The 15,833-nt window shown below is 44.6% G+C and overlaps 1 protein-coding gene across 1 annotated transcript in view; it reads right to left on the reverse strand.

The window, feature by feature from the left end:
* LOC144752744 (uncharacterized) overlaps positions 1–7,485 on the reverse strand; it is a 339,420-nt gene extending 331,935 nt beyond the window's left edge. Inside the window, exons 1-2 of the mRNA XM_078640601.1 lie at positions 7,479–7,485; positions 7,093–7,181 (exon numbers count right to left, since the gene is read on the reverse strand). Coding sequence (XP_078496727.1) covers positions 7,093–7,181; positions 7,479–7,485 — 96 coding nt within the window. The remainder of the gene's footprint in view (positions 1–7,092; positions 7,182–7,478) is intronic.
* Positions 7,486–15,833: the final 8,348 nt, after the last annotated feature.

Here is a 15,833-nt window from a genome sequence, read left to right on the forward strand (position 1 = left end):
AACAAAACATAGCATAACAAAACATAGCATAACAAAACATAGCATAACACAGCAAAACATAGAATAGCATAACAAAACAAACCATAGCATAACATAACAAAGAATAGCAAAACAAAACATAGAATAGTAAAACAAAACAAACCATAGTATAACATAACAAAGAATAGCAAAACAAAACATAGCATAGTAAAACAAAACAAAACATAGCATAGCATAACATAACACAACAAAACAGCAGAACAAAACAGCAGAACATAACAAAACATAGCAAAACAAAGCATAGGATAGCAAAACAAAACATAGCATAGCAAAACATAGCATATCATAGTAAAACAACACAACATAGCATAACATAACACAACAAACCATAGCAGAACAAAACATAGCATAACAAAACATAGCATAACAAAACATAGCATAACAAATCATAGCATAACAAAACATAGCATAACAAAACATAGCATAACAAAACAGCAGAACATAACAAAACATAGCATAACACAGCAAAACATAGAATAGCATAACAAAACAAACCATAGCATAACAGAATAGCATAACAAAACAAAACATAGCATAACATAGAATAGCATAACAAAACAAAACATAGCATAACAAAGAATAGCAAAACAAAACATAGCATAGTAAAACAAAACAAACCATAGCATAGCAAAACATAGAATAGTATAGCATAGCAAAAGATAGAATAGCATAACAAAACAAAACATAGCATAGCATAACATAACAACAAAACAGCAGAACAAAACAGCAGAACATAACAAAACATAGCAAAACAAAGCGTAGGATAGCAAAACAAAACATAGCAGAGCAAAACATAGCATATCATAGTAAAACAACAAAACATAGCATAACAAAACACAGCAAAGCATAACACAGCAAAGCATAGGATAGCAAAACACAGCAAAGCATAGGATAGCAAAACACAGCAAAGCATAGGATAGCAAAACACAGCATAACATAGCGCAACATAGCGCATAACATAGCGCATAACATAGCGCAACACATAGCGCATAGCGCATAACATAGCGCATAACATAGCGCATAACATAGCGCATAGCGCATAACATAGCGCAACACATAGCGCATATCGCATAACATAGCGCATTAGCGCATAACATAGCGCATAGCGCATTAGCGCATAACATAGCGCATAGCGCATTAGCACATAACATAGTGCATAGCGCATAACATAGCGCATAGCATAGCGCATAACATAGCGCATAGCGCATAACATAGCGCATAGCGCATAACATAGCGCATAGCGCATAGCATAGCGCATAGCGCATAACATAGCGCATAACATAGCGCATAACATAGCGCAGCGCATAGCGCATAACATAGCGCATAACATAGCGCATAGCATAGCGCATAACATAGCGCATAGCGCATAACATAGCGCATAGCGCATAACATAGCGCATAGCGCATAACATAGCGCATAACATAGCGCATAGCGCATAACATAGCGCATAACATAGCGCAACATAGCGCATAACATAGCGCATAACATAGCGCATAGCATAGCGCATAACATAGCACATAACATAGCGCATAGCGCATAGCGCATAACATAGCGCATAGCGCATAACATAGCGCATAGCGCATAACAAAGCGCATAGCGCATAACATAGCGCATAACATAGCGCATAATATAGCGCATAACATAGCGCATAACATAGCACAGCGCACAGCGCATAGCGCATAACATAGCGCATAACATAGCGCATAGCATAGCGCAAAACATAGCGCAACATAGCGCATAACAGCGCACAACATAGCGCATGGCATAGCGCATAGCATAGTGCATAACATAGCGCATAACATAGCGCATAACATAGCGCATAGCGCATAACATAGCGCATAACAGCGCATAGCGCATAACATAGTGCATAACATAGCGCATAACATAGCGCATAACATAGCGCATAACATGGCGCAACATAGCGCATAACATAGCGCATAGCGCATAACAGAGTGCAACACATAGCGCATAGCGCATAACAGCGCAACACATAGCGCATAGCGCATAACATAGCGCAACACATAGCGCATAGCGCATAACATAGCGCAACACATAGCGCATAGCGCATAACATAGCGCATAGCGCATAACATAGTACATAGCGCATAACATAGCGCATAGCGCATAACATAGCGCATAACACAGCGCATAACATAGCGCATAACATAGCACATAACATAGCGCATAGCGCATAACATAGCGCATAGCGCATAACATAGCGCATAGCGCATAGCGCATAACATAGCGCATAACATAGCGCATAGCGCCTAACATAGCGCATAACATAGCGCATAACATAGCGCATAACATAACGCATAGCGCATAACATAGCGCATAACATAACGCATAGCGCATAACATAGCGCATAACATAGCGCATAACAATGCATAGCGCATAACATAGCGCATAGCGCATAACATAGCGCATAGCGCATAACATAGCGCATAACATAGCGCATAACATAGCGCATAACATAGCACATAGCATAGCGCATAACATAGCGCATAACAGCGCATAACATAGCGCATAACAGCGCATAACATAGCGCATAACAGCGCATAACATAGCACATAACATTGCGCATAACATAGTGCATAACATAGCGCATAGCGCATAACATAGCGCATAACATAGCGCATAACATAGCGCATAGCGCATAACATAGCACATAACATAGCGCGTAGCGCATAATATAGCGCATAACATAGCGCATACCATAGCGCATATCGCATACCATAGCGCATAGCGCATAACATAGCGCATAACCTAACCTAACCAAGCATAGCGCATAACCTAACCTAACCAAGCATGGAGCATACCCTAACCAAGCATGGAGCATAACCTAACCAAGCATGGAGCATAACCTAACAAAGCATGGAGCATAGCCTAACCAAGCATAGAGCATAGCCTAACCAAGCATAGAGCATAGCCTAACCAAGCATAGAGCATAGCCTAACCAAGCATAGAGCATAGCCTAACCAAGCATAGAGCATAGCCTAACCAAGCATAGAGCATAGCCTAACCAAGCATAGCATAGCCTAACCAAGCATAGCATAGCCTAACCAAGCATAGCCTAGCCTAACCAAGCATAGCCTAGCCTAACCAAGCATAGCCTAGCTTAACAAAACACAACAAAACATAGCATAACATAACAAAACATAGCATAGCTTAACAAAACATAGCATAGCTTAACAAAACACAGCATAACAAAACAAAACAAAACATAGCATAACAAAACAAAACATATCATAGCCTAGCAAAACATAGCATAGCATACCAAACACAACAAAACATAGCATAGCATAACAAAACATAGCAAAACAAAGCATAACACACACCACACACACACAACCACGCACACACAACCACAACCACACACAACTATCTATCTATCGCCCTCACTCTATCTGTCTATCTATCGCCCTCACTCTATCTGTCTATCTATCGCCCTCACTCTATCTGTCTATCTATCGCCCTCACTCTATCTATCGGCCTCACTCTATCTATCTAATCGCCTTCACTCTATCTATCGCCCTCACTCTATCTATCGCCCTCACTCTATCTATCGCCCTCACTCTATCTATCGCCCTCACTCTATCTATCGCCCTCACTCTATCTATCTATCGCCCTCACTCTATCTATCTATCGCCCTCACTCTATCTATCTATCGCCCTCACTCACTCTATCTATCTATCTACCTACCGCCCTCATTCTATCTATTTATTTAGATACTGATCGCCATCACTCTATCTATCTATCTATCGCCCTCATTCTATCTATTTATTTAGATACTGATCGCCATCACTCTATCCATCTGTCTAGCTATCTATCGCCCTCACTCCTATCTATCGCCCTCCCTCTATCTATCTATCGCCCTCCCTCTATCTATCGCCCTCACTCTATCTATCGCCCTCACTCTATCTATCGCCCTCACTCTATCTATCGCCCTCACTCTATCTATCTATCGCCCTCACTCTATCTATCGCCCTCACTCTATCTATCGCCCTCACTCTATCTATCGCCCTCACTCTATCTATCGCCCTCACTCTATCTATCGCCCTCACTCTATCTATCTAATCGCCTTCACTCTATCTATCGCCCTCACTCTATCTATCGCCCTCACTCTATCTATCGCCCTCACTCTATCTATCGCCCTCACTCTATCTATCGCCCTCACTCTATCTATCTATCGCCCTCACTCTATCTATCTATCGCCCTCACTCTATCTATCTATCGCCCTCACTCTATCTATCGCCCTCACTCACTCTATCTATCTATCTACCTACCGCCCTCATTCTATCTATTTATTTAGATACTGATCGCCATCACTCTATCTATCTATCTATCGCCCTCATTCTATCTATTTATTTAGATACTGATCGCCATCACTCTATCCATCTGTCTAGCTATCTATCGCCCTCACTCCTATCTATCGCCCTCCCTCTATCTATCTATCGCCCTCCCTCTATCTATCGCCCTCACTCTATCTATCGCCCTCACTCTATCTATCGCCCTCACTCTATCTATCGCCCTCACTCTATCTATCTATCGCCCTCACTCTATCTATCTATCCCACTCACTCTATCTATCGCATCACCACAGCATCACTCAGCACCACCACAGCATCACTAAGGGGCACAACAACATCACTATGCGCTACCACAGGATCATTGAATGCCACAGCATCACTAGTCGCCACCACAACATCACTCAGCGCCACCACAGCATCAATCTGTGCAACCATTCAACAACAACTGGGTCAAATATGATCTCTCAATGTTTCAAGCTTTATTACAAATGTCACAAAAAGAGGTTAGTATTTCACTTCTGTTCTTGGATTTTCGTCACAATAAAATACACTGAACATATTCTTCACAAAAGTTATTTACAAAAGTTTAAGCTATTGCTATTATAAATTACAATAACTTTTATTTAAGTATTAATTATTAAAAAAATTCAAAGCCATTGTTATTTGTAATATCAATACATCTAAGTCACGTGAATACAACACATATTGCATTACAAATGCTATAGGTGTCACAAGTTATAACTATTGGCATTGTAAATGACAAAGCTATTATTTTTGCTATTTTCAAAACCAACACATATATAAAAAATTTGTCATTTACAATACCAATAGCTCAAACTTTCCTAATGCGAGACCTTATGCATTGCAAATGTTTGTTCTTTGAAACCAGAGAAGCTGTCTACCCTCATAGTTCTTGAGGGTTTTTGTGGAAAAAGTATGACATTACTTGCATACTCCGGGCTTGTGGTCAGCATAAAGGCAATAAAGGCAGTCTTTATGTGGGTCCTCACAAAAATGTAACATCTGACAATTTCAGGCACTGGTAGAAAGACAACCAATATGTAAATCACAACTGCTTGGTCTCCGTCGTCATAGGGTTCGTTCATCCTCAGAGGCTTGGTCTCCGTCGTCATAGGGGTCGTTCATTCTCAAAGGCTCGGTCTCCGTCGTCATAGGGGTCGTTCATCCTCAAAGGCTCGGTCTCCGTCGTCATAGGGGTCGTTCATCCTCAAAGGCTCGGTCTCTGTCGTCATAGCGGTCGTTCATCCTCAAAGGCTCGGTCTCCGTTGTCATAGGGGTCGTTCATCCTCAAAGGCTCGGTCTCCGTTGTCATAGGGGTCGTTCTTCCTCAAAGGCTTGGTCTCCGTTGTCATAGGGGTTGTTCATCCTCAAAGGCTTGGTCTCCGTCGTCATAGGGGTCTTTCACCCTCAAAGGCTTGGTCTTTGTTGTCATAGGGGTCGTTCATCCTCAAAGGCTCGGTCTCCGTCGTCATAGGGGTCGTTCATCCTCAAACGCTTGGTCTCCATTGTCATAGTGGTCGTCCATCCTCAAAGGCTTGTCTCCGTCGTCATAGGGGTCGTTTATCCTCAAAGGCTTGGTCTCCGTTGTCATAGGGGTCGTTCATCCTCAAATGCTTGGTCTCCGTTGTCATAGGGGTCGTTCATCCTCAAAGGCTTGGTCTCCGTTGTCATAGGAGTTGTTCATCCTCAAAGGCTTGGTCTTTGTTGTCATAGGGGTCGTTCATCCTCAAAGGCTTGGTCTTTGTTGTCATAGGGGTCGTTCATCCTCAAACGCTTGGTCTCCGTCGTCATAGGGGTCGTTCATCCTCAAAACCTCAGTGAACGGGCTGTTCGTCAAAATATCGTGGTCAACATATCGAAAAGCAAAAATATTGCACCTAAAGTATCGACTACCTCAGCATTGTCAAGGTAAGTATTGTATCGACAGTCCACACCATCAATGTGATATTTTGGCAGGTCGATATTTCCTCCACAGCAGTGTGATATAAGGGTTGAATGTCACATTACAAATGTTCAAATGATCGACCTCTGCATATATTGGGACCTATTATTGTCCATGTAAATGTAGATGTTCTATAATTACCTATGCTGCGATGATATTTCATATTTCAACCCTGATGATGTGGTGGGACACCAGTAGAAGGGGTTTAAAGTCAAGCAGTGACGTTAGATGCCGCACGTAGAAGAAAAGCGCATTACACAGATTTACAGTCAGGCAGGAGCCGGCAGATGCGCGTCACACACTCCGCTTGCTACCGGCAGTTCAAGATGGCGACTGTCTCACAGCACACTACTCACAAGTTCAAGATGGCGACTGTCTTACAACGCATTACTCATTAGTTCAAGATGGAGACTGTCTTACAATTCGTTACTCACAAGTTCCAGATAGCGATGGTCTTACAACGCGTTACTCAAAAGTTAAAGATAGCGACTGTCTTACAATGCGTTACTCACCAGTTAAAGACGGAGACAATCTCACGTGTTACTCACAAGTTGAAGATGGTGACTGTCTTACAACGCGTTAGTCACCAGTTCAAGATGGAGACGGTCTTACAACTCACTACTCACAAGTTCAAGATGGCCACTGTCTTACAACGTGTTACTCACCAGTTCAAGATGGAGACTGTCTTACAACGCGTTACTCACAAGTTCAAGATGGAGACTGTCTTAGAACGCGTTACTCACCACTTCAAGTTAGAGACTGTCTCACAATGTGTTACTCACCGGCTGAGCGAGGAAGGCGTTGAAATACTCCAGAAAGAGGTCGTCGAAGGTGAGCAGCTCCTCTAGGCCGCTGTCCTGCACCGCAGCACCTGCACCGGGCCAGAGAGAGAACCAGAACAAGTATCAGTGGGAGTGCTCCAATCACAGGCTCCACCCTGCCAAGAAGAAGCCACAGGAAATTTGATACAGATTGACACATTCAAGCAGCGAACATTCCAACTCAATACGGCTTGCTGTGGTAGACCTGCGTCAATGTGCAGGCTCCCCACAGCAGGCACGTGCTGTGGTAGACCTGCGTCAATGTGCACGCTCCGCCTAGCAGTCAGGTGCTGCGGTAGAATTGTGGCAATTTGCAGGCTAGGTAACTTGGAGCTGGGTGGATTTGCTGTACATTGTAGGTCTACCACTCTACTCCAGTGATGGGCGGGACGGCTCCACACTGTGAATTTAACACACTGCCCCAGTGATAGGTAGGTTGGATCTAAACTGTGGGTTTGCCACACTGTCCCGGTGAAGGGTGAGTGGCCTCTACACTGAAGGTTTAACACACTACCCCAGTGGTGGGTGGGTTTATCTTACACTGTAGTTGAACCACATTGCCCTGGTGATGGGTAGACTAGCTCTATACTGTGGATTTACCACACTGCCCTGGTGAAGGGTGAGTTGACTAGCCACTGTAGACTTACAGCACTATCCAGCTGATGAGTGGGTTTGCTCTACACTGTAGATTTAGCAAACTACCCCAGTGATGGATGAGTTGTGTCAACTCTGTAGATTTTCCACACTACCCCAGTGATGGGACAGATGGCTCTACAATACAGATTTACTACACTGCCCCGGTGATGGGTGGGTTGGGTCTAAAATGTAGGTTTACCACATTACCTCTGTGATGGGTGGGTTGTTTCTACAATGTAGATTTAGTACACTATCCCAGTAATGGGTAGGGATTTAGCACAAAACGGTGAAGGATTAGTTTGCTCTAAACTGTTGATTTATCACACTGCACCGGTGATGAGTGGGCTAGCTCAACAATGTAGATTAACCACAGTACTCCACTTGTGGGTATATTGGTGATGGGTGGGTTTGTTCTACATTGTAGATTTACCACACTAAGGGCCAGATGTAGGTAATCCCCGATTACCGATTCTTAAATACCGAATCATACCGATTCGGTATTTAAGAACTGGCAATCGGGATGTAGGTATTTTTACCAAATCAATTACCGAATCGGTAAGATTCGGTAAATACCGAATCGGTATTTACCGATTCGGTAATTGCCATTGATTCCTATGGGCCTTGAGGCCCATAGGAATCAATGGCAATTACCAAATCGGTAAATACCGATTCGGTAAAATTACCGAATTTACAAGGGGGTCAGGGTGTCACTTTGACACCCTGTTGCACCCCTGATTCTGGCTTATGTGCAATGTGACACACATACACGCCCTTAGGGCATGTATGTGTGCCACATGGCACAGGTGTACATGTACAGATGTGCATGTACACAGGAATTCGTTATTTACCATGAGATAGTATTTCATGGTAAATAACGAATTCTTAAGGGCCTGTAGCACTATTTTAAGTGCCACCTACATCTGGAATTACTGATTCGGTAAATATACCGAGTCGGTATTTTACCGAATCTGTAAATTTACCGAATCTGTAAATTTACAGATTCGGTAAAATTCGGGCCCCCTACATCTCGAAAACCAAATACCGGTCGGTAACGGCCGAAATCGGCAGTTACTGACCGGTAATTGGCGACCTACATCTGGCCCCTAATGGCAAAGTTTTTAGAATTTTAAAAATACATAAGCTTATTTCAGATTTGCAAGCGTAAGAACCAAACTTCATCTACTATGCACTTTATTGCTGGGCATATGGAAGCGTGGTCGGACATTTTAGTGAGGCCGTCAGTGTAACTAAGGTTAGTGATCTAGTTGCCGCCACATGCACATTTCGAATCGAGGCATTGAGCATAAAATAAAACACAATGCGTGGACACAGCAAACGCGTGCAGCGGTTGTGCCGCTGGCCCGCCAAAGGTGCACCAAAGGCAAGCTCGTCTGGACGCCACCATGGCGCCAGGAACCCTCCCCCTTCCAAATCAAACAGGTTAGTCTAATCCTCACTTCAGCTTCTCTCTCTAAAGCAGTCTCCACATCATAGCTCTCTGCACTTGTGGGATGCGGAGGAGGAACCAGTCAGATGCAACATCAGCGGGCCCAAACCAAGTACCCTCTGTGCTACCGCAGCACCAGCTACACACATCGGCTCACACCCCACCTCCTTCCAATTATTCAGAATCAACTACTGCTCTCTGGTTCACAACCACACTCACATTGTTGATTTTATCTAGGATCACTCGCCTGATATAGGGCCCGATTCACAGAACTAACTTAAGACAAAATCTTAAACTTACTACCATTTTGGTATTCACAGAAGGCACTTACACATTTCGGTATTCACAGAAGTTAGGAGTCCTAACTTTAGATCTCCTAAATGCGTTCTGTGAATACCGAAAGTCTTAAAGTTAGGATTTTTCTCAGTTTAGGAGTAGTAAAGATAGGGCTCCTAACTTTAGGAGTCCTAAATGCCTTCTGTGAACACCGAAAGTCTTAAAGTTAGGATTTTTCTCAGTTTAGGAGTCCTAAAGTTAGGAGTCCTAACTTTACTACTCCTAAACTGACAAAAATCCTAACTTTAAGACTTTCGGTATTCACAGAAGGCATTTAGGAGTCCCAAAGTGCCCCAGGCCCTTCTAAAGCTTTCAGAAAAGCACTTACAAATTACCTGGCCCTGTATGTTATAAAACATGTAAAGTTTAATATCGGTGGTCACTTGAACCTTCACTTCGATTCAGCTCTTGACTGTGAACTTCACACCCTTCTGGCTGACCTTACAGCCATGCAACTATCTCAACTAGTCATTGGTGCAACACACTCTACTGGCCACCCTCTTGACCCAGTGTTTTCAAATTTGAGTCATTACATATCTTGACCCCCTGGCCCATGTCCTGGACTGACCACTACATGGTCCCATGTCCACCCACATGACACAACAGGACCGCACCTCGGCCCCAGACACAACCCTCAAACGGTCATGGCAGAAATTAAATTTACTGGAGTTTAGTGCATTTATTGAGGTCAGCTGTCCACAGCTGGCGTCAAACGTGCAGGCTGCCCATACCATGCTACAATCATGGCTTACCCCAGCTTTTAGTAATTCTACTAGAGATGTGGCCCCATAACCAAAGGGAAGAGGGTACTACTAAGCAGTAGAGGTAAAGGGGCACATGCATCAACGGTAATTGCATTTGCAAATGGTGCGAATCGCAATTTTCGGCCGTTTGCGAATGCAATTATCAAAATTGGAATGCATCATGTATTTCGCAATTTTAGGAATCGCAATCATGTTGCGATTTCTAAAATTGCGATTGCATTTAAGAAATCGCAATTTCAGATTTCCTAAATGCAATGCATGATCATTTTTAAATTGCGATTTAGCCTCATGCTAATTTACCGGAAATCTTCAAACATGCACAAAAATGCATTTTTGAAAGTTGCATTTTACACACACACATGTCCTTAGGACATGTGTGTATGTGTAAATTGCACTTAAGTTAAATTTCAGGGGTGCAGGGAGGGGTTCTTTGGACCCCCCCTGCACTCTTGAAATTGCATTTTCAATTTGCGATTCGCAAATTGAAAATCGCAAATTGTAACTGCCTTCCCTTTAATTCCTATGGGCCTCTTGGCCCATAGGAATCAATGGGAAGGGTTTTCCTTAATTGCGATTCTCAAATTGTGAATCGCAATTAAGGAAAAATAAGAAATCGCAAAAAAATGCGAATTTTTCATGCGTTGCCGTTTGCGAATTCTTAATTGCGATTCCCTAATTTTCGCAATTAAGGATTCGCAAACGGCAAGATTGATGCATGTGCCGAAAGAGTTTTCCCCTTGGAAACACACTCGTTTACAAACTCACTCATCAGTGTCCAGCCAAAAAGAAAGCTGCCACCCCATAGGTCAATGAGACCCTTGTAGCCGCTAAAAAACACTGTAAAGAGCTTGAGCGGGCCTCAGCATACGCACATTATAGATCAGCTGTGAAATCGTAAATTGATGATGAAGGCTAGCGTCGAGTTTTTCTCCAATAAAATACACAATAGTACCAATACCACCAAAGACATTTTTAACTTAGTCAACAGCCTGATGAAACCACCTCTATGGGCTGAGCCTATGGAAGCCGTGGCAGAACACAGCGACAAGCCAGCAGATCACTGTATCGGTAAAATTCGAGGATGTCTGCTCACATTTCTCCTCAATGACTTTCGATTTGATGGACAGCACCACTGTGCTAGAGGCCCTTAGGCCTAGGACTATACTTATTTGTTTTATTTATTTTTATTTTAAAGGTTTTATATAGCGCTGGCTAGACCCGGGGGTATCAGAGCGCTTTACATGAGTATCAGACCATAATTGCAGGTTACATCGTTACAAAGGTTACACAGTTATTAGAGCATGGCAACACAGTTACATGTTCGGTTGAGACAAGCAATAAGGGCATATGCGTAAGGGAAAAAGTAGGCAAGGGGAGTGATTCAGGGGAAGTAGACAGTGAATGAAGGAGGGAAAGAGGAGGGGGAGGGGGAGAGACACAACATTAAAGAAGAGGGGGAGGGTGACGGGGGCACAAACCAGTAGACGAGTAAAAGCTGCGTCCAAAGTCCAGTAAGCTGTGATCCCAGGGGAAGTGATATCATTCCCCCAACTCCGTTGCGAGAGGCTCCCTTTACGCAGTGGACTCTCTCAGAGGGGTCTCTGAGACTCCAAGGCCTACCTACAGGATCCTTCGCCAAAAAGGGGAGAGGGAGTGCTTTGGTAAGGGTTGCCATACCATACCTCAGCTGTGAGTGGCTCCCTTGGCGCTGTGGACTCTCTCAGAGGGATCACTGAGACTCCAGAGTATAAGTAGTTGGAGTGCTTAGTTAAAGGGCACAAGGGACAGGGGGCTAGGGGGCGCAGCAGGCAAGGGGAGAGATAAAGGGGGAGGGGAAGGGAACAGGGATCTGTCCATACTCAGTCCTATCTCTACAAGCCCGATGCATACAAGTCAAATCTGGCTCTCCCGGTGACCCTATTAGACCCGACCTTATTCTAAAAGTCCAAGGGCCCGATTCACAGAACTAACTTAAGGCAAAATCCTAAACTTACTACCATTTCGGTATTCACAGAAGGCACTTACTCATTTTGGTATTCACAGAAGTTAAGAGTCCTAACTTTAGGACTTCTAAATGCCTTCTGTGAATACCCAAAATCATAAAGTTAGGATTTTTCTCAGTTTAGGAGTAGTAAAGTTAGGAGTTCTAACTTCTGTGAATACCGAAATGAGTAAGTGCCTTCTGTGAATACCAAAATGGTAGTAAGTTTAGGATTTTGTCTTAAGTTAGTTCTGTGAATCGGGCCCCAAGATCTTTTACTACCATTCTTTCTAGAAATAATTAATCTCTCCCTAACCTCTGCTTCGGTACCTTGTGCCTGGAAGCATGCCAACGTTACCCCTCTGCTGAAAAAACCTGAAAATTATCGCCCCATTTCTCTTCTTCTTTTTTTTTACCAAGATAACAGAGAAACCTGTCAACAGTATTTTGACAAAGTTCCTGGAAAAAAACCCATATTTTTGCTTTGTCCCAGCCCATCGAACCGACTCTGCACTGCTAGTAGTATCAGAGAAACTCCACAGTGCCCTTGATGGGGCAATTCATTGGCCCTAATCCTGCTGGATCGAAGCATCTCGTTCGACACAGTGTCACACACAGTACTACTGAAGCCTACATGATTTTGGGATACGAGGGTTAGCCCTGACTTGGTTTTCCTCTTTTTTTGAGCTAGCGCTCATTTGAGGTAATTTCACCCCCATTTGCGTCCTACAAACAATCCCTTCAAAATGGAGTCCCCCAGGGCTTTTCATTGAATCCTAGCATATGTAGGGCCAGATGTAGGTAATCACATATTACTGATTCCTAAATACCGAATTGTACCAATTCGGTATTTAGGAATCGGTAAATGTGATGTAGCTAATGATTCAGTAAATTTTACCGAATCGGTAATATTCGGTATTCACCGAATCGGTAATTCCTATTCATTCTTATGGCCTGGGGGGAAGACTTACAAGGGTGGCAGTGTGTCACATTGACACCCTGTTGCACCCCTGCATCGTGCATGTGTGCACATGTGGCACAAATACATGCCGTAAGGTCATGTATGTCTGCCACATGGCACTGTTAAAAAAGCACAAAATTGCTTTTTTAACGGTATTCGATATTTACCACCAATAAAGTTGGTGGTAAATAACGAATCCTTAAATGAAGAATGCCCTCACTTGAGTGGTCCCTACATTAGGGATTCGATAAATTACTGATTTGTATCTTAAGGATTCAGTAATTTACTGAATCCTTAAATTACCTAATCGATAAATTACTGAATCCTTCAATTTGGCTTCCTACATCTGAAAAGCCTAATACCGGTCGGTAATGGCCGAGATTTGGTAATTTCGGCCGTTACCGACCAGTATTGGGCTTCCTACATCTGGCCCTAAATGTTTACATCCATTCTCTTGCCCAGGTCTTAAAATCTTTTCCGCTCTCATTGGTATCGTACACAGATGATACCCATATCACTTTTTCACGTTCAGAGAACGCAACGCAAGACATGGCCAATTTTCGGAAAGGAATGCTTACTCAGACAGCCCTAAATGCCACAAAGAGGCTGCTTTTCTCTCCCAAAATGTTGTTCTGCCACCGGGCTCCTCCAGAAGCTCCACTGGCTTGTAACATGACAAAAAGAAGCGTATAGAGGGAAAGCAAAGAGGGGATCCATCCTCGCATCCACAAGCATAGGGGGAAGTGGCTGAGAAAGGGGAGAGAATAGGGAAGAGAAGAAAAAGAAAGAAGAGGAGAGGCAAAGTCGACGGGAGAAGGGAAAAAAGTGGGAGCGGGATAGCAAGGGCAGGGTCAGTGTGATATAATATCTGGTCATCCTTTTGGGGACAGGGGCACCCTTAATTTAGGGCTTGTTTGCTTTGTGCCGGAGGAAAGGCGCTCATGTAAGAAGGAAGGTCTCTGTCTTATCCTGTAGGTAATATAAGACCCGCTCCTAGGAGCCTGTCTGGTACATCATTGAGTGCCATTCACTATGGGAAGGGGGAGCAGGGGCGGCCTTAGGTATGTGCAAGCTGTGCACCAGCACAGGGCCACCAAACCCCAGGGGCCGCCACACCAATTTATATCCTTAATATAATAATCCTCTGAGGATGGATACATATTTGCGTTTTGGCCCCTGGCAGGGATTTGGCCGCCTCCGGCTCTGTTCCACTTCCAAACACCCTGACTGCCCCCTCTTCACTGGCCTCCGAGCTCTGCCCCGCCCGGACACCCTCTTCCGGGGCCCCCTACCTACGCTACCTGCCCAGGGCCGCCATGAGCCTAGAGCCGCCCCTGGGGGAGGAGGAAAATGCAGGTCTTAGTCGTGGCGAGAGCTGTGTACCGCACATGATCCGGAAGGTGGGAAAGATCTGGAGAGGTGGCAAGATAATGTTGAAGGATCTTGGCAAGGCAGGGGTGACATGATTGGTAGGGTCTTGCTCAGCATGGGGCAGACTATCTCCAAAAAGGTTGTGCAGTGGGGTAATCCCAGAAGACGTGTATCAGGTCACATCAGTCATGGGGCAGAGCCCGCAATCTGAATGAGGTACTTCCAGAAGCTTCGCCCAATTCTCCGATTTATATTCTGTTGGAAGTCAGGTTTGCCATGTGATACAGAGGCAATTTAGAAGGGACAGGAAGAAAAGATGACGGTTCAAGATGCTGTAGAAGACAGATATCACCCCATGGATGCGACCCCCGTTCAAGGTAGGAGATTACAGGAGAGGGCTGGAGGACCCAGGGTCGCCCACCCAGAAGACGATTGAGGCAATGTAAGAGCTGAAAATATCGCCGGACCAATGGTATGTTATGTTATGTTATGTTATTAAGATTTGTATAGCGCACAGCTGCCCCAGCAAAGGGGCGTCCCGGCACTACCAGCATCAAATAACAACCAGACACCAGAGTGGAAAAACGCTGAGAAGAAAGGGAAGACCAAATTATTTATGAAGTGCCACAAAGGATTTATGGGTACCCTTTTTGAGGACTTGATAGAAGCTGTAGTAGCCTGCAGAACGCCACGCTTCCCAGTTCAACATCTCACCACCTATATGTATGCCAGAGTTGCCCCATAATGGTGCATGGTTGTGAAGAAGAGAATCCACCCCGAAGAAGCGGTGGGCCCGCCGCCATGAGTTGGTCAAGGCTTGCAGCGTTGGGTTGTTGGGACTTGGCTTAGGTGAGTCCCTCTTGCAGAGTGGGTGCATTCCCTGTGGCCAGCTCAGCAGGGTGCGCTCCATAAGCACCCTCTGCGGCAGATACGGATTCCCGGGAAGCATGCAAGTGAGCTGTGCCAAGTGTAGGGCCACAGGGGGGACTCTAGGATCATGGCGGCCCTGGGCAGGGAGCGTAGGTAGGGGGCCGCGGAAGAGGGGGTCTGGACGGGGTGGAGCGTGGAGGCCAGTGAAGCGGTGGGGGGGTCAGGGTGTTTGGAAGTGGAACAGAGCCGGAGGCCACCAAATCCCTGCCAGGGGCCGCCACGCAAATATGTATCCATCCTCAGAGGATTATTATATTAAGGATATATATTGGCGTG

This window comes from Lissotriton helveticus, chromosome 5_1 (genome assembly GCF_964261635.1).
Source record: "Lissotriton helveticus chromosome 5_1, aLisHel1.1, whole genome shotgun sequence".
Classification (NCBI taxonomy): Eukaryota; Metazoa; Chordata; class Amphibia; order Caudata; family Salamandridae; genus Lissotriton; species Lissotriton helveticus.